Here is a 20,531-nt window from a genome sequence, read left to right on the forward strand (position 1 = left end):
CAATCAGTAAGTCTCAATTATTGTAAAAAATAATTCTGTCACCAGATTTGGGAAAGATCAACAATAGCGAGATTCTTACTGAAAAACTTCTCAAAGTCACATGCATGCCTCATACCTCTATGGCACGTGTCAAAGTTCTCTTCACCCCGTTAAAATGTGTTGTTTACATTCAAATTATCTGCTAATTTCTACACGGTACTAGCAAGCCAGTATAAGGCACTGCTCTTGACATTTCTCTACTTAAAATCCTTCAATTATCTTTGGATTGCAAAGCACTTAAGACCTTCTTACGAATACTAGGCAAGTGCTCTACTGATGAGCTACATCCCCATCACATTGATGGCCTTATAAGATCTGGACAGAACCTTTGCTACATTCCCTCTTACTGTCTGATGCAGAGTATGGCCTCTCAAGCCAGGTATATTTAGGTTTCAATAATGTTTAGCCATGGCAAGTAATTACTTTAAAAAATATTTTATTGACTCTTTGAGAATTTTACATAATGTATTTAGATCACATTCAAACCCCTCCGTGTCCACCCCCACTCTACCACCCCTGACTTCATGTCTTCCCTTATTTTTCTTTATTTATTTAGGAAAATTCCCATTGTATCACTTATTATTTTCATTATTTTTAAATTTTTATTTTTTAATTTTTGCAAATTTCATACGGTACATTTTTTATCATATTTAGATACCCTCCCATATATGTAACCTCTCTACACCCCCATCAAATTTCTCTAATATATACACATATTATATACACATTTGTGTGTGTGTGTGTGCGTGTGTGTGTGTGTATGTGTATTAAGGTCTACGGAGTCAGGTGTGTGTCCCCAAATGTCCTTAAGTGTGGGTTCATCCACTGCAAGAGTCTTACCCATAAATGAAACTGAATCTCCCCTTCCTAGCAATCATCTGTTGCATGGCAAGTAATTTAGATCCTGCAAGTCTAGTTTGCTTCAAAATAGAAGAAAGGTAATACTGCTTCCACCTAAAAAGACTGTCTAGAAGAGTACATGCTTTATGTGGAAGGGCATGCTATTATCTACAAAAAACAGTTGCTCTCAAATTTCAGTACATATTATTATCAAAAGGAATAGTTCTTACAAATGAATGTCTGAGCTATGTCCTGAACTTCAGTTGGTACATCTCTGTGGGAGTCAAGAATTATTACCTAATATGGTAGTCAACAGCCACATGTGCTTAAAGTACTTAAAATATAACTGTTACAAATTGAGATGCACTGTACCACATTCAATAGACAATATCACAAGAACAATGCTAAATATCTCATTAACTTTAAAAACTGGTTAAATGCTGGAGTGATATTTTACATGTATTATCATAAACATAAAACATTATACATTAATTTTACCTGTTAGTTTTTGCTGTAAATTCTAAGACATTTAAAATGACACATGTGGTTTACATTGTATTACACTGAACAACAGTGAGAAAATAACACATTTTCAACAAGCACTCTGGTAAGGTATCTCTCTCCAAGATCTCTTTTTGATATACAGTGAACTCCTAAACTCTTTTTATCCTCAAATGCATGTAACATTGTGGGCAGTTAACTACACATTGACTGAATTTAGTTACATTATAAAGCTTAGGCCATTAAATAGTTTTGAAAAAAATGCTTTGTTTTCATTTTTCTTTTTCCCAGTTCCCAAAGAATTATTTTTGAACTGCATTTACTGAATCAAACACAAACTGAAAACTATCCTACATTTGTTCTCAAAAAATAAATTTTATTTTCTAGAAGAATAAGAGTTTTCCTGATAGTTTTTTTTTTTATGTAAAAATAGGTCATTTGAGTAAGATTCCAAAATTGGTGAACATCACCATGCAGGAGTTTTTTTTAACAACTAATAACACAAAACCAGCAATACAACTAAGTTTTAAGCTATAGTAATTTAGTCAAAGGGAGAAAGGAAAAAAAGAGAAACATCTGAAAAGAGTCTCTCTCTCTACTCAGGGATAGAAAACTAGTTTTCTGAAGCTGATGTTGCAATGCAGAATGATGCTGACTGTAATGACTATGAATAGCTAAAGAGCCTCAAAACTGAAAATAACTTTCAAAGAATATTTAGCAATATTTTCAACACAGAATTTTTAACTTACCTCATTGCCACATTGCTGCCATCGATAACGATGGGTCTCAGATTCTCACCATCATCTGTGACAATCTCTTGCATTGGAGATTCAGACCTCTGAGATTCTAGGGATGAGGTTTCCCGCATTATACTGTTAACAGCACTAACTGTTTGAACATCTTCACTTTTATTTCCAAGTTTGACAAGTTCTCCCAAGATATCATTGATTAAAGCATCAGTACCAAGTTTGTTTAGCACAAGCTGAACTTGTTCTTCGGAATAACCTAACTTAAGTGCAAACTCCAGCTTTGTTTGGTACTCTCGTACCACATCAGGGGGTTTTTTCACTTCCTTGGGTGGAGTGTGGGACTCTTCTGGTTTAAAGTCTTGCAAAATTTCATTGTGTTTGAGTAGGTGAGGCTCTAAGCAGGGGGACCTACATAGTCGTCTATGAGTCTTGGCTAATAAGCACGGCTCTGCTGCAATGCTACTCAGTTGCTCTGACTCGTGATCAGAACTTGTGCTTTCTTCAGAGTCCCCAGAGCTCACATTCTCTTCAGATACCTCTTTTTCTTCTTTCTCTGCATTAACTGCATCCATTGTTGGCTTCTCTACCACTGGCCAAGGTACAGCTGCACTTATCTGTGGGTCAGTGCTCTCCACATAAAGGTGGCCCAGGTCATGCCCCAGGTGATCCTTCAAGCCCATGAAGCTGTTCCGCGTACTTGACTCCACTTTGCTGCTTTTCCTGTATTCTTGAATGCAAAGCACCCCGTATTCCTAAAGAAAAATGCAAAATATTTAATGTATCAAGCTTACTGTTTGATTCTTGCTTCAGTGGTAAGACGGAATTGCTACACTACTGAATGCCTGCTTTGTATTTTGTCTGCAGCCTCTCATCACTCACAGCGCCCTTGCCAAGACTCCTTCAAATGAATTCCTCCAAGGCAACAAAGTAAATAAGAAATGAAACTGGAGTTTTTACTCAGGCTTTTGTCTGATTCCCAAACTCACGCTTTTCCCATCACACCATGCAGCGTCCTAACCTTGGTGCAAGGGGCTTCCCCATTTATGTCCTAGAGTAACACCTGGAACATCATTGAAAAGATGCTTACATAAGCATTGGCCAGTAACATGCATTTGCTCTAACAGGATTGATTTATTTTTTTAATCTATCCAAATCATTTTAATGTGAAAGCCATATGAAAAAAAATCAGCTTATCATACAGGAAAAATCATCAATTTGGATGAAATTCAGCAACAATCTAAAGTATCAAAACAGGGAGATGGGCATGAAGTCCTAGCTGAGGAGCTGTTGTTGGTATCTGAATGCTAGTGGGAGAGAAGAGTCCATTTTCTTGAAGGGTCTACCCCTGGTAGACCAACTACACTCCAGGGCAGGGTTCCCCACACAAGAGCATGAACTGGAAAGGTGTGTGTATGTGTGTGTGTGTGTGTGTGTGTGTGTGTGTGTGTGTGTGTGTGATGTGATCAAAACAAACAATATGAAGTCTCATAAGAATTATTCTTTTTAAAAAAGTATCAAGCTAAGTGTGGTGGCACACGCCTTTAATCCCAGCACTCGGGAGGCAGAGGCAGGGGGATCTCTGTGAGTTCAAGGCCAACTTGGTTCAACACAGTGAGTTCTAGGACAGCTGGGGCTACAGGGAAACCCTGTCTGAAAAAGACCAAAAAAAAAAAAAAAAAAAAAAAAAGGAAGTATCAAAATAATGTAGGTATTTAAATGAACGGTACATATTCTAACATGTGCCAACAAGGAAATAAATAACCACACAGCTAATTATACCCTTTGACCAAACACACTGATGCTTGCCTACGATCCAGCACTTAGGACACTGAGGCAAGAAGATACTAAGTTTGAGACTGACTTTTGCAGCATCCACACAGTGAGTTCCAGGCCAGCCTGGGTTATATAACAAGCTGGAGTCCAGCATGGAGGTGATCCCATTTTAAGAAAAAGCTAGTTACTTCCCCTTTAGAAATGAAAACAATTTTTTTTTCTTTAATGGTCATGACTTTGTGAATTGTGAACATGTTAACAGAATATAATCTTTAATATGTTGCTTTATTAAGAGGCAGGGAAACTGTAGTCTATTTCAGTCAAGGAAAAAAAAGTCCTTTTTGTCTATATGCATTTATTGAGAGCAAAGAAATTAAGTATTTCACATAAAATTAGAAGTACACTAAATGTTTTATCAGTTTCTTGACTTTTGTGGTAGGAAATATTTTTGTATTGCTTCAGATTAATTAACAGTATATCGGCATTTCATTAAAAAGTTGTCTTTCCTCCTATTTTCCCCTATAGGATTATTTTTATGATCTAAAATGCTTTTGCTGTTATACTGTTTTCCCTTAAAGCCTATGGGAAATAACTGCTATTTCTCTACCAGGGATAGGTTAGAAAAGTAAAGTAGTTTTCTCCTGTGCTTCACTTGAAGGACTCTCCCAAAGCAGCAATGTGCTGGTTAGGCAATGCTAGTGCTTCCCCACCTGTAACATCTGCAGACCAGCGGCAGCTCAATGTGGGGCTGTCATAATACACCTATTTCAATATTTTAACGAAGAAAATTGGGGAAACATTTTCTTCTAAAGTAAAGCTCTTCAACATAATATACACACTAGAAAAGAGGTATTATATAAATGATGAAAGAAAACACTTGATTTTATGAAAGGTTTGAAAGTATATCTGATAAACGAATTAAAAATCTGATATTTTTACATACTGCAATGAATATTAATTATGATAAATACTGGAGAACATGCAATCTTTAGGAACAGACTTAAAAGTCCCTTGGCATTGAACTCCCACACATTTCTATAGGAGTTGCTTCAGGGTTTATTCTTTGAGAATAACTCTATTAACATTATTCTACTAATACAGCATCCATTAAAGAAACTTCAAACTTCTCTAGTTCCTGAATGCCGCACATTGATAAAAGGAAGCATCTTATAACAGAGTTCGTGTACATCTGCTTCATTATGAAGCTGTATCCATTTCAATTTTTCTATTACTATGGCTATGCATGGGCTCAACTATTTTGAATTAAGGAAGGGATTTTGAAAATAAATCTGTACACCTCATGATTTATTAAGTACTGTAATATACTAACACCATAATGCAAGTAACAAATCACAACAGCATCCTAATAATGGGATACAGTTAAAAGAAGAATCCACACTGTGGCCTCCATAGAGCTCCACCAAAAGTATCTTAAATAAGGAAAACCTATTGGAAGCTGGGCTGCCTGGCAACCAGAAGATGGTTGCTAAGCTGCACTCCTTTAACATGCCATCATGAATGCTAGCACAGTGAAAGAATAATTTGGTATGAACAAAAGCCTATAAAAGAGACTGAGACTTAAGTGCGTCTGGTTTACCCTTGGAGAACAATACAGCTGCCAAACCAATCTGGAAGCTCGGACATCATTGTTCTGTAAACCCCACAATCTGCTCTGACTGTAGGAAGTGCATTTAATGGGAAACATTTTTGATCTCCCCTGAAAAGTTTGGGTTTTGCATAAGTGCTGTTGTGAGATAATTCTTCAAGATAATGACTTGCTGACTAAATTGCTGAATTGAACTAGGGAATATTATTTAATATTGAGCAGTTTTGTTGCTGGATTTTTTTTTTCAGTCAGTATCAGACAGTAGCCTGTATTAAACATGATGAATACCTTATGGAAAATACAGACAGTGAAGATTAGAATGAACATTTTTGACTGAATGCTTTGTAGATTTTCTTAATTTTTCACTTTTCAAAGAAATAAACCCATACACTGTAAAGTTATAAAACTGAAAGGCAACCACTTAAAAAAAGTATTTAAATCAATCCTTCTACTTCACCTTCAGTAGTATTTTTAAAGTACCAGTTGATGGTGGCACCTGATTCTGTTCTACTATGTACTTTATAATATGGCTATAATGGGAAGAGAGGGAGAAAATTGGATTTATTCTTTTCTTTTAAAATATGACTCCACTTAAAACTTTTCTATATCAATACAATTAGTGAACACTGCATACTTTCAGCCTATGACAATTCATGTCATTTGTACAAAACAGTTAAATAAAAGTTTACAATAATTAGGATATTTTTTAATGTTAAGGATAAATGCAAACATGGTCTAGGTTTTAAATTAACATTCAAAATAACCTGCTTGGTAGTGACCCAAATGGTAAAGATCTGATTTTCAAAACTTCAATCTCTAGAATGTGTCTTATCAACTTGTAATTTGTAAAATAATTGCCCTGATTTAATATGGTATTTAAAAACAATCCAGAATTTGACACTCTCTTTGAATCAAAAAAAATTAAATGTTAGCCTAAAGATTTAAAAACAGATACAAATATTTTCATAGCCTACAGTATGTGTTAATGTAGTGGAATGTGTAAACTTACAAGTATTTAACACACCAACTTTATAAAGAATGGTACATGATCTTTACTTTTGTTTATGCCTTAAAAATGACTAATATGCTTGCAAAAGAAAAAGGCTTCAGCAACATTACTGAATATTTATTATGGCAAAGCAAAATTTTTTATTTCTAAATTATGAATGGTTAAGACTTTTAAGTTCTGTATTTACTTAAAATTATCCAACCTTATATAAATATTCATAAAATTTAACTAAACATCTCAACTAATAAGGGTAACTTACTTTCATCAGTGCCTGAAGAACCATAGGCGAAAGTTTCACACACAAAGTAGACCAGTGTGTACTCCCAGAGCTATTGTAAAACTCTAAGAAAAAATGCAAACTTTATATGGAGAGTCATTATAAGTGGTGTTTACATACTATAGGCTTGAAAACAAAAGTTACTGGGCAACCCCCCCCCAAACCAAAAAAAACAAAAAGATAAAAGACTTCTGCAGATCTATTTCTATAGATTTTAAATATCTAGATATTGTACTAGAAATTCATTTTTTCTTATTAGAGACTATCTAAAAATTAAATAATAGTATTTGCTGAAAAATAACTAATTATGCTAATTTTGTGGATGACGATGAAACATAACTAATTCTTTTAATTGTCAAAAAGTAACTCTGAACAAAAAGATAAAAGACTTCTGCAGATCTATTTCTATAGATTTTAAATATCTAGATATTGCACTAGAAATTCATTTTTTCTTATTAGAGACTATCTAAAAATTAAATAATAGTATTTGCTGAAAAATAACTAATTATGCTAATTTTGTGGATGACGATGAAACATAACTAATTCTTTTAATTGTCAAAAAGTAACTCTGCAGTAGCTAAACACAGGTTTAGATATGCAGGCTACTGGTCAGAAATTTATTGCATATACTGAAATTTCTCCATTTAGGGAAACTATTACTTGAAAGTTCTCACTAGAAAACTTGGACAATTCGCCTCCAACCAGGCAAAGCTTATCTTCAGCATTCTAATGAGCATCATATTAATCAGGAATATTAGACCATAAACTTGTTACATCAAATTATTTGTTTATAAAGTTACAATGTCATGAAAGTGGCTCTGGTTGCTATCCAAAAGGCGATACTATGAGAACAATGAAAATAAAATAATGAATATGTAATAAATTCCTCCTGCTATGGTCTCTGAGTATTTAATTACCATTGTATCTGAGTGAGTGCTGTTGTCTGCACCCCCTGGCTAACAAAGGAAGGATGTCTCTTTGAACAGACTGGCTAATGCTCTGGGGCAACAGATGTCTACTGGAACTGCAGGAGACCAGCAACTGGTGGCCTGCCCATCTTCTGAAAACTTTCAATAGACTTATGCATATGTTCACACAATAGGGCATGTGGTAGAAATGAAAACCTCTTTTTAACTCTTTATATTCTTTCTTTCCCTCCCAACTGATAGAGGAACATTTTTGTCTACTCTTTACTTCCCCCCCTTACAGGACCCTTGAAAGCAACTGGAATGTCATCTTCAATCTAATATCTGAAATTAATACAAGGAGAAGAGGTAGAAGACATTGCCTGTGAATGCTGAAATTGTTGACAACACAACGGAATGCTTGACCATCACATTTAAAACTAGCTGTTGGAAACATCTACCAGTATCAACTCATCTCTGTCATCTAGACTTCTGGCACAATAGAAAAACCTACTGAATCTGACAATCACTTACAGTAACTACTATGGCAGTGATACCTTCAGAATCATAAAATTTGGAAAGATAAAAATCTAAATTTGTTGTTTAGTAAAATATCAGAACTTTTGTATAACTTGTCTTTAAGCTTCTGATGATTGTTTGCAATGTCCAATGCTTACAAACACTCATGAAGTCCACCAGTAATCATCTACAAAATCTCAGAACATAAATATGTAAAAATCTGCTTTACAGACACATTTTACAGAAAGAACGAGAGTTTTGCTTTACTGGCACTGATACACTTGCTGCTTTCATTTGAGGTGCTTCCTATCTTTTACAGAGCTTAATACTCTGTTTAGCAAAGTTTAACTTCCAAAAAGCATTAAGTGGCACAGATACTCACGTTAGCTGGAATATACAAAGACATTGGTTTCTGTAGCAGCCTCAGCAGTAACTCCTTAACACAATTTTAGCTGCAGACTTCCAGGCAGGCAAGAAGAACAATGAGTGGTTGAACAGATGGAATGGCAATGTCGTTGCTTAACCTATTACTGAGTGGAACAACAGCCAATCATAGGCTAGGAAGCTCACAATTAGTTGGTCAGGCAGATGTAAGACAACTTCAGCACCCTGCATCAGGTTTGGAGGTTTCTAAGATAAGCAAGTTGATGTCATTCTTGGGTCTGCCCCGGGCAGCATGTGTATTAACAAGGGGTGTGCAGCAACAATAGGCCATACAAAGCTGACTAGTAGGCAGCTGCTCTACGAGAGCAGAGTCATTAGGGAGCAGGCTGCCAACAAGAAACACCTGGCTTGGGCAGACTTCAGCTTTTCCTCCTTGATTTTATAATGCATGAAAACAAAGAAACTAATTATATTTTAAAGTAGTAAAAGTTGCATGTTTCCAAAAAAGTGGAGGCTATATACTAGTCCATTAGCCTGTTGTTTTACTTGAAAAATCAAGAACATGAGGTGCATCAAAGTAGCAATTAATTATTACAGTAATCCCTTTTCTTTAAAAAATGAGTTACTGGTAAAACGAGACAGAAGGTTAGAATTAACCTATTTTACTGGCAATAGTGGGAAATGTGTACTTTTAAGCACTTTTTAATGTGGTTCAGGATAACAAAACTTGAAAAGAGGCAATGAACATTGCAAAATGAAAGGCTTATGAGCTTACAAAGAGAATTATCTTAAAAATTAACTAGAACTGTCATAAGATAAAATATTAATTTAGTCTAACATTGTGCAAATAAGTATAGACTGTACATTCAAACAAAACTAACTTCAATGTAAAATCATCAGAACAGCCCATAGGCCTATGTTAAATTGCAATGTAAAATTCTTTTATTTTGGAGACTTGCTGGCCATGTAATCAAAGCAAATCTTTGTTTTAATACATAATAAACCTGTTAAAGGTACTTGTATTTCATAGAATTTGTAAGTTGTTATATTCAAATTTCAGTTCAGACTATGTTAGTACTGAAAAAAATATTGTGATAATCTTGAAGAACATTTAAAATATGCAAATAAGTGCCTTGATTTACTTCTTTGTTACAGGTTTTAGCATTTCCAATCCTATGGGCTACTTGCTGTTGAAAGCTATACAGTTATGAGTGAGTGAGCTATGATAATGGAAAAGTTCAATCCAAATGGGAACAGCATTAGGCATTGTGAAAGTTCCATACTAAAGACAAGTATGTCCAGCTGCTCTACGGCCTGTGAGATGTAGAATCAATAGATGGACACACACACTCACTTTCCTCTGCAGTGCAAAGTAAATTCTAGTGGAGCCAAGTGCTGCTCTTAACATACATTTTTTCTGATACAGATTGATTTATGCAAAGCTTAGATTTCAAAAAAAAATCACATAATCTTAAATTCTAAAGACATAAAACTTGGATAAAATATCCCAAACAATCTAAATCGATTTCTCTTTTTCACACATAAAGCAGTTACAACTAGACCCTCTGTGAGAACTTGGGGACAAGGAGCACCAGTTTGGACTTGCCTTGTATTTGTATGTTCACTCAAATGCAGATCAGATCTTCTCTGTTAACAAGGGAAGATCTAGTCTATATGCTTAACGTTTTCAGTTATTTCACCAGAAACATTCCTCATATTTACTAAAAAACCTGAAAAACCTTTCTTGTTTCTAAAAAGAAAAGGCAGAAGGAATGGTATTTTGGGTCACCATGTCTCTAGATGGTTTCCCTAAAAAGAACTTCACATTTTAGTGGCTTGTCATTCCAAAATGTTAGAAAACATTTGTGTGTGACAATATATATTCTATATTTTAATTAACGGATTCATTAAGTCATTGTGTGTGTGTGTGTGTGTGTGTGTGGGTGGGTGGGTGTGGGTGTGCACATGCACGTGCATCCATCACTGCATAAGTGGGAGATGAGAGGACAACTTGCACCAAGTTGGCTCTTTCCTTCCACCATATAGGTCCCAGGGATGGAACTCAGGTCATCAGGCTTAGTGGCAAGCACCTTTACTCACTGAACCATCTTGCAGGCCTTATGACAGTATTTTTAAATTTTTTAAAAAATACTTTATTATTCTTATTTTATGTGTATGCTTGTATTGCCTGCATGTAGATAAGTGTGTGCACCCATGTCATGCAATGCCCGCGGATGACAGAAGAGGCTGTCAGGTCCCCTGGAACTGGAGTTACAGACAGTTGTTAGTTGCCATGTGGGTGCTAGGATTTGAATCTGGGTCTTCTGCAAGAACAATCAGTGTTCTTAACTACTGAGCCATCTCTCCAGCCCCGACAGTATTTTTTAACTAAATACAACTGCTAGGTTCTGGGTATCATATTAATTTGTAAAGTGAGATCTATTCTTTTTCTGCCAAACATATTGAAATAGTCAGCCCTCTAGTCTGATTTCATAAGCCCATTGAAGATCAAGATAAAGTATCTCTAGCATAGTTTACTGCAAATTAGTACACAGAATTCAAAGACTCACTGTTAAGCATATGATATCATAGAAATGCAGAAAATTGGAATTTACCCCTGCCCTCTTGACCTTATCCCTAGAATTCTTCTAAACAGTAAAAGTTATCAACTCTAAAAGGATTAAGTCCTAAGTCAGATAAAAATGAAGACCACAGCATCCATCCACACAAAGTGATCACAACTACAACCCAAACAGCAATGTCCTGACTAGAAAAGACTGTGAGGTCAGCGCTTAGAAATTATATAAAATGAATTTATATTAAAGTCTTTTTCTTTTGTTTGTAAAAGGAAACTACCTCGTACAAATGGACAATCTCTTTCTTGGGCTTCTTCCCTCTGTTTATCACTCACTACTAGTCTACCCTTTAGAGCTTTAATTCAGGAGGAAAAGACAGCATGTCCTCACCCCGCTACTGTGAACACAAAGCAGGGGAGAAAACTACCAGAGCGCTCAGCAGGAATCCCCATCTATAGCACTGGATTAAGCTTTTTTGCAAACTGCAAATAAAGGCAGTGATCTGAAAAAGCTAATCAGACCCCGCTGTGTTATTTAGACCATCTCCACTGCTAGTACTGGATAATGTTAAGCACATTAAAACATCTGTGGGTGAAAAGAGGGCCCCCATCTGGCTGTTTTAGTCACAGAGGCCTCATCCACTTCTCACTGTGGGGCAAACACAAACAGCTGTACAGAGCTCTTTGTGGGTCACTGCAAAAAATGACTGAGCACAGTGAACACATAGGACAGGCACACAACAAAAGCAACAGAAAACGAAAGAAAAAGGAGCCAATATATCTTTTGGCATCTACTAAAATTTGTCAGTGCAAAGGGTGGATCTAACATCTGAGAATTAGGCCTCGCACATATATTTTCTGAGGCATGAAAGTGAAAGAAGTGAGCTTTGAGGCTGGGTTTGGAAGCAATTCTCTTGGCCAGTAGTGACTCAAGTTAATCTTCCGGTGCTTCTCTCTTAATATGGACTTATCTTTAATACATGAGCACTTGATCCTGACAACTGTACCATGGAAGTAAGATTATTGTATCAAAGTTTCTCAATAGTCCCTCTAAAGTTTAAAAGACTAAATTTTTAATTAAAATTTGTTACTATTTCCAAGGGTTAAAAAAAAAAAAGGAATCAACCAATCAACCAACAATAAAAGTTAATCTATATTCACAGTATAAAATATGGAGCAAATCAACTGGGAACTAACTCTAATATCCATATTTGAGTTTTTATATTAGAAAGGCACGAGATCTTCCATATGCAAACTACTCTTCTAAGTGTTACCTGAAACTCTGAACCACAAAACAAGGCTGAGAATATTGATTCTATGAACTAAAGACAAATCACTATAGGTCTGTACAGTAGCAGGTTTAAAAAATCACAGGGTCAACTATGTCAAGACCTGATATATATCACTTTAAAAAATATTTTATTATTTTTATTTTATAAGTGCTTTCTCTGAATGTATGTAAGCTCACCTGTGTCATGCAATGCCCACAGAGGCCAGAAGATGGTATCAAATTCCCCTGGACCTGGAGTTATAGATGGTTGTTAGGTAGGTTGTTAGGTACCATGTGGGTGCTGGGAATCAAACCCAGGTCTTCTGCAAGAGCAGACAGTGCTCTCAACCACTGATGGCTCTTAGCCATCTCTCTAGTCCCTGATAAATATCTCTTTTGACATGCCACTTCTAGAACTTTCTGAAGAAATACACATTCTCCTAATTCCCTTGGCTCAACGAAAACCAAGAAGCATACCATGACAGTTCCAACATTAGTACATATTTGGATCTGGCCTTGAAGATAATGTAAAGTGTATCTCTGTATTCAAAACCAACCATGAAAAAAGAGATCTGAACAGTAATCAGGCCCTTATATCTAAAGCAAACCATCAAATATAAATGATTTCATATTAAAGTTCGTGTATGAAATATATTCATATTGGCTAGCAAAAAGTACACTATGAGGCCTAATGTGGTAGCACATGCCCATAATCCCAGCATCAGGAGGCAGAGGTGGGGGAATCTCAAGCTGGAAGCAAGCTTGATCTACATATACCCTAGAGACCTCAAAAACCAAGCAAGCAAACGGAAAGGATACTAACAAGGGCGATAAAGAACCCATGAGAATGCCACTGCCAGAACACGCAGTACAAAATTTAAAAACTCCAAACGTGTTCTGCTAGCACTGCCTTCAATGTTCACTGGCATTTCTCACTGCTAACATTACACTCTGTTGGTTGATGGGGAAGTAGGTTAAAATTATCCCAAAGATACACCTGCCTCTGTAGCCATAAAATACATCAGTACTCTTTTAATAATAAAAACTTCTTTTCCTATCCAGACCAAGAATGAAATACCAAAACCCCTATTTTGTTAGACTTATTTGCTTCTAAAAATACCATACAAATCAACAGTAAATAAAAGTAGAAAAGAAAAAAAAGTACAAAGCAAGGTGTAGTGACTCCCATCTGTAATCCCAGCACTTGGGAGGTGGAGGCAGGCAAGATGCTTAGTTCAAGGCCAGACTGGGCTTCAGAATGAGACCTTGTCTCAACAAACGAACAGCAAAGAAATAATGGATGTATATTATGTCATTATTCTCTTTATCAGCAAGAAAAACAGGGTCTAAAAAGGGGGGCTTTAAATAAGGACTTAAAAAAAAGAGCTCAAAGGATCAAAGACAACTCAGCACTGAAGCCTTTGGAAAGCCAAAGAGCAGGACCGAACTCAGGAGTTCACATGCAGGGTTTCTAGAATACTTCTACCGGACATTCAACAGTGCCTATTCTCTGACCTAGTCAAGATTCAAATTTCCGAGAGAGTCAAAGCAGTACAGTTTATGTCATACACACATCCTTTTGTCCAATTAATATGGCCAGAGATATGTGGGACCGTGATTGAGATTGGCAGTTCCCTCAGAACCATACTGAGAGGGGCTTGAGGGTTGCTTTGACAAGGGGATATTAACAAAAGCAGAAAGGAAGAAAATCACAGGTTCAAAGAAGCATTATATACCTTACAGGGAGAATCTACACAGGTTCCACGAAACCCATCAAAATGACTTTTAGAAAGAACTGGAAGTAGGGAAGAAATTATTAATAAAAACATTAAAGGTGAAAAAATGATGGAATAGCACTAAATCAAAATGAAAATCTATGTTTCTGATTAATTTTATGTTTATAAAACAAAAATAAATATGCAACCAACTTCCAGACTGGAGCACACAGGCGTGGTTTGTTTTCACACCTGACCTATGTCAGGACTCCCTCCTGGTTTCCCTGAAGGGCCCTTCATTCCTGCCACAGTAGTCTTGAAACATCATTCACTTCTATTTCTCAACTGCTTAAGTTCCAGTTAATCAATTCATGATCATTTTATGCAATCTCTCAGGCTTAGATTGTTTCTTAATTTATCTCCTTCCTTCAACAACCCCTAGATGCCTTCCTGACAAAGTACTCTCCAACGACATCCCTCTTAAGTGAACGAGTGAAATCTATCCTGCTAGATTTTGTTTCTACGTGACAGGGTGAGCTTGTCAAAGAGCACTCAATTTAAAGTAGGGTTCCTGTGAGTCCTGACATTGCTACCACCCCAGGAACCCCAGGCTTCCCAGTCCTGCACACTCACTCCTCTGTATTCACAGCACCACACCCTAACACTGCAGCCGCTGCCTCTTCCCTGGAGTGCGGCTTACCGGATAGATAAGTCTAGGTTGAGGACTTGTGCAGGCCCAGCCCAGGCCCCTATGCTGCATGCATGCATGTCTGCTATTCGCTAGTGTTAATTCTATACGGCAAACTAATTAAAATTGCTTGATGAAATTGACAGGCTACAAAGGATAATCATCAATAATTAAAGAAGGCTCTATCATTAGGTCTGTCCTTACAGTTTAGAAGATAGAAGTACACATAATATAACAAATGCTATAAAGGACTCAAGAAAAATACATTTTACAGTAAATAATCCAAAAAGAACTGCAAACCCACAACCCAATGAAAGCTCTTTGCTAACTGCATGTCTGAGATAAATATCAGTTCTTAAGAGTCAATACAGAAATTAGCCACCTGTATTGTTCGTTCTTTTAAGAAGCATTTGATGATGCTTCCAATGGCTTTGTATTCCTAATTTTAAATAACTGTACAGTACTGGTTTCAGACAAGTGGAAGTAAAGAGAAGAGTCCAAGAGGCAGAGATAGTAAGAGACAGATGTCACCAAGGAAGAAATGGGGAAAATGTGAGTATTTAACTGGGAAGAGGAAGGGAAGGCTATCCAAGGAACCATGGGGGGGGGGGGTAAAGGGGAAAAGGGAGCTCAAGAGAGGGAAGATAATAAGAGACAGGTATTATCAAGGGAAAAATGGGAAATGTATGGGTACTTTAGCTGGGGAGGGAGGAGGAAGGGTTTGACAGGAAGAGAGAGATAAATAAAGCTTAGGAGGTGTGAAAAAAAAAGAGGGAAATGTATTAGCTCAAAAACCACTGAAAAAAACACATATAGTATCTGAACACGAGTGCATGTATATACCTGAAGGCTACATAACAAGAAACACAGTGCCACACAGTAGAAACCTCTCTTCGAGTTGTTGGTCAGGGTAGTCCAAGAGAATCCCAAAATAACATGGGCTACTGCCCCAGCCCTTGATTACCTCCAAGAAACTGAAGGTAAGACCCTATTGCTGAAGGCAGGACATACTTCAGACACAGGACTTGGAGCAATGGAGCTGGGACTGACCTGAAGACTAGCTCTCAGAGTTCTGGAGGATACTATGCAAGCTACTAAGGGAGAAAAATCAATCAAAGATCCAATCCCAGCTTTAAAGTCTAATATAATAACCACAACAATGAGCACAACAAACTACAATGTTGCAGCAGTGGCTCTTTTATCTTGGGGGTAATCAACAGCTATCTAATTGGACTTAAAGCCCTCTCAATGGGAGGGAAACTCATGGGTGGCACTATATACATAGCCAAATACACATGGTTTCCTAGAGAAAACCCAATCTCTTTCATATCTCTAGACAAATTTCTTACTGTATGCTAAATATGGATCCTTATATTTACAGACAAGCATACCATTCACCACTCATCAAAGAAGCTTCTTTCTGCAACAGATGGACTCTATTACGGAGCTCCACAACTGGTTACACACAGACAATATGTGCCTGAGAGATGCCCACGTCTAAATGACACATCTACAATGGAAGCTCTATACCTAAGGCTCATGGAACAGAGCAGAATAGGGGGTAGAGAGAATACTCATACATCCCTCAACTCTTACCAGTAAAGCTTCCTCATATAACAGAGTGTAATGCACATAGAAGGCCACAACTGGCCAAGGTATAAAGAATAAGAGACTGCAGAGCTCGTGTTCCTGGATGGGACTTTTATATTAAACCTTACCATCCCATGGCTCAGGGACCATTTTGGAAGAGGGGGTGAAAGATTGCAAGAGCCAGGGTTGGTGCATAAACATAAACAGTCTTCCAGGCCTCTGGGAACTTGTTCATATGAACTTGCAGCAATGGTGACAACATGCACAAGACCCGTGCAGACTCAATCAGACAAAAACCCAACACAGAACTAGGAAATGGGCATAGACCCCAATTTTAGCCAAAGAACTACTGGCAACTGATTACTGTTGGGTGAGGGAGAGGTGATCTTCTTTAAGTCTAGTCTAGATAGGCCGACTAGACTCCAGATAATATTTCCTAGTATTTCACTAAAAATGTGTGTATATATGTATGAATGAATATATATATATATATATAAACACACACCCATATGAGACATTGGGTAATTCACCTTTCCATGCCTGAGTGTCCACAATTTATACACTTAGGTGGAGGAAAACTTAACTGAAGAATTTCCTTCATTGGACTGGCCTGGGGCATTTTCTTGATGCTGAATGATGTGGGAGGGCCCAGGCCACTGGGGATAGTGCCACCCCTGGTCTGAGCACAGGCCAGAGGAACAAGCCAATAAGCAGCTCCTCCCTGGTTTGTGCTTCAGCTTCTGCCCCCAAGGTCCTGCTGGAGCTCCTGCACTCCTGTGCCAGGGAAGTTCGTCTGACAAACCATGGTCCCACCTCCTTCCCGTGCTCTGTGGAAGGAGTCAAGCCCATTAAGGGGCGGGGCTATGAAGATACAAGTCAGGAAAACAGTGAGGCCGCACTCTCGCCATTTCCTGTGGCTGTTGGGACGCCACTGGACTTATGTTTGGGTGAGGATTTTCTAGCACAGCCATGAACGCGGTAGTCGCCATTTTTGGAATAGAGCGGGGTGAGGGGCAGGCCAGGGCGGATGCCCTGCCAGTCTTGGGGGCTCCTTGCCAGGCGAGACTGGGTGGGAATGCAACCGGGAGCACATGGGGGGGGGGGTTCCTGCACTTGTGGATGGAGCCACAGCCATATTGAGAACGGGTGATCGCTGAGAGAGAGGAGATCTGGGGTGGGATGATGGCGTGTGCATTTCAAATATGGAAAAGAAAAAACCCATAAGGATTCATGTTTTTGTAACACACCCCCTCTCAAATGTCGTAGAAACTATGCAAAATCTGAATACAATGTCTTATGCCAGTTTGTCAATCCTGGTTAGGACCTGGAGACCCTGAGTGGGGGTGGGTCTCCTCCAGTGGGAAAAAAAAAAATTAGTGAAACACCTGCCTTCTCTTAATGAAGGACTGTGAGCTAAAATAAACCCTTTTCTCCTTAGGTTGTTTTCGGTCATGGTGTTTAATCACATCAACAGACAGCAAACTAGGACATATGGTTATTTTGAAAATTAATGAGTTAATAAACAAAACCTTAAAACAGTGTTAGATACACAGAAACCATTCAACAAGTATAGCTGTATGTTCACATCATATATGTACCACACTATGTATAGTCCTGCAAGAATTATTTATAGAAATATATTCTCTCTTATAACAAAGGTTTAAGGAAAAAAATCAGTAACGTGGACTGCATTAAAATGACTCAATTAAACTAAGCATATGAGATCAGAGGATCACAACCTAGGCTACACAGCGAGACCCTCAACAACATTTCCATGTGTTTTTTTCTTTCACTCAGTAAGACAGTATGTTGATAGGCTATCTAATATAGAAACATGAGGGGAGGATTTGGGTAAGGATTATATGCTAAGATGTCCCTAAGGATTTTTGTGTTTCTAACCATCAAGACTGACTTGTCATTTTCTGTATTTATCTGCTACATAGGGCCCTGGTATTTTGTTGACTTAAAAAGGTTATGATTATTTCATTTAAAGTATTCCCCAATGCCAATGCCAAAATAAATAAATAAATAATAAATAAATAAATAAGTAAATATAAGACCTGTTCCTATTTAGGTAGCATATTTCTAGAGACCCAGTTCACTGGTACCCGAAGCTCGTCCCTGAATGCTTACTATAAGTTCTAGAGTACAGTTACTTCTAGCAAGGAATCTAAAGAGAAGATGAAGAACAAGCAGAGGGTTTTGCATTTTATGACTGTAGGAACCAATGTCACATGCTCTGCCCAAATCTAACCTAGTATCCTAGATGACTTATCCTCTCTCTGTTCTTCAACACCATTACTAGAATAGGGTTATTACTAGGCCCTATATGAAGAAAGATAGATAGGTAGATGATTGACAGATGATAGATAGATAGATAGATAGATAGATGATAGGTAGATAGGTAGGTAGGTAGATAGATGATAGATAGATAGGTAGGTAGATAGGTAGGTAGGTAGGTAGATAGATAGATAGATAGATAGATAGATAGATAGATAGATAGACAGATAGATAGACAGACTTGTAACAGTGCCCTGTCACACATAATAAGCAGAAATTTATGTTTAAAAATGTTTGTGCCAGATATGGTGGTGCATGCCTTTAATCCCAGCAGAGGCAGGCAGATCTCAGAACTCTGTGAGACAGAAATCAGCCTGGTCCACAAAGCAAGTTCTAGCCCAACTGGGGCTACAGGGAGACCCTGTCTCAAAAAGACCAACAACAATAATAAAATGTTTGTAAGTGAAACAACAATACAAAAAGTAGAAAACTTGATTTACACTATTTATATTTTCAGTAGTATAATTCTAAAGGATCTTTCCATCAATACAGAAGACTATTGTGCAGGTGAAGGCTCTGATTGTGTCCCACTAGCCATTCTTACCAATGTTTACAGAACCAAGAAATCAAATGACTTATACCATTTACTCTATATTCTCATTGATGCCATTCTAAAGTTTTCTTTAATATAGAAGAACATTCAGGTAGAGTCTGTTATTGTGTCCCACCTGCTGTTCTTACCACATGTTTACAGAATCAAGAACTCAAATGACTTGAGAGTTCTCATGCCCTACTGTGTTCTTTGTTCTGATACAGTATCACATGAACTTCTAAAACAAAATCATTCAGAACAATGTTTCCAAAAGAAAAGGGACACAAAGCTTAGTTCAGAAAAGCCAAAGATAACAGTGCAATGTTTTGTAAGAAAAACCCCAAACTGCCATAGAATACTTCAGCTACCGAGGATAATCAAAAATGATAGTAACTGTGGAGTGCTGGAGAGATGACTCAGCAGTTGAGAGCATGGGCTGCTCTTGCAGAAGACCCTGGTACACTTCCCAACACCCACATGGCTGCTAACAACCACCGGTAACTCTAGTTCCAGGGGATCTGATGCCCTTCTGACCTCTAAGGGCATTGCACAACACAGGTGCACTTACATACATGCAGGCATAACACTCATACACGTAAAATAAAAACAATAAATAAAATATTTAAGAAAAAATATTAGTAACTGGTAAAGAGTATGTGTATAAAAATGGATGGCGACCAGTGATTTAGGAGAAATACGTTGAGTTATTGCTGGGCAGGAGTGAAGGGAAGAGACAGAAAGTAGAAATATAATTAGAAGATACAAGTGCCTGAAAGGAAATAAGTGTTTTTTAGGGGAAAAAAAAAAACCAAAGCAAAACCAAAAAACCCAAAACCATTCATTTCAGTTTAACAATACAGAGAGTGTAGAGTAAAAATAAATAAATGTATTTATTTATTGAGGAAGGGTCTCATGTAGCCCAGGATAGCCTGGAACTTATCTTGTAGACCAGGATAGCCTTTGAACTTTCAGAGATCTATCTGCTTCTGCCTCCCAAGTGCTAGGAATAAAAACATGTGCCACCACACCTGGTGTCAAAATTTACTTTGAAACTCATGGCTGTAAACAGACCAAGAACAGTCACCCTCTCCTATCATCTATCCCATAATATCATTTTATTAACGTTTTAATATTCAGTCACAGAAATGTCCCAAAGTAATAAATTCCTAATTGTATTTTTCAGTTAGCTTTCTTCACGGACCAACAAAATAATTATTGA

The 20,531-nt window shown here is 37.4% G+C and overlaps 1 protein-coding gene across 4 annotated transcripts in view; it reads right to left on the reverse strand.

The window, feature by feature from the left end:
* Positions 1-20,531, reverse strand: part of Zc3h12c (zinc finger CCCH-type containing 12C) — a 79,676-nt gene that overhangs the window by 39,508 nt on the left and 19,637 nt on the right. For 3 of the 4 annotated variants that reach the window (XM_008832814.3, XM_029563414.1, XM_029563416.1), the window contains exon 2: positions 2,130-2,881. In XM_008832814.3, the coding sequence (XP_008831036.1) occupies positions 2,130-2,809 (680 nt within the window). In that variant the 5' untranslated portion in view covers positions 2,810-2,881. Of the gene's footprint in view, positions 1-2,129; positions 2,882-6,776; positions 6,860-20,531 lie in introns of all 4 variants that reach the window. The other variant, XM_029563415.1, reaches the window with a different exon arrangement.

This window comes from Nannospalax galili, unplaced genomic scaffold, assembly GCF_000622305.1.
Source record: "Nannospalax galili isolate Female #2095 unplaced genomic scaffold, S.galili_v1.0 scaffold335, whole genome shotgun sequence".
Classification (NCBI taxonomy): Eukaryota; Metazoa; Chordata; class Mammalia; order Rodentia; family Spalacidae; genus Nannospalax; species Nannospalax galili.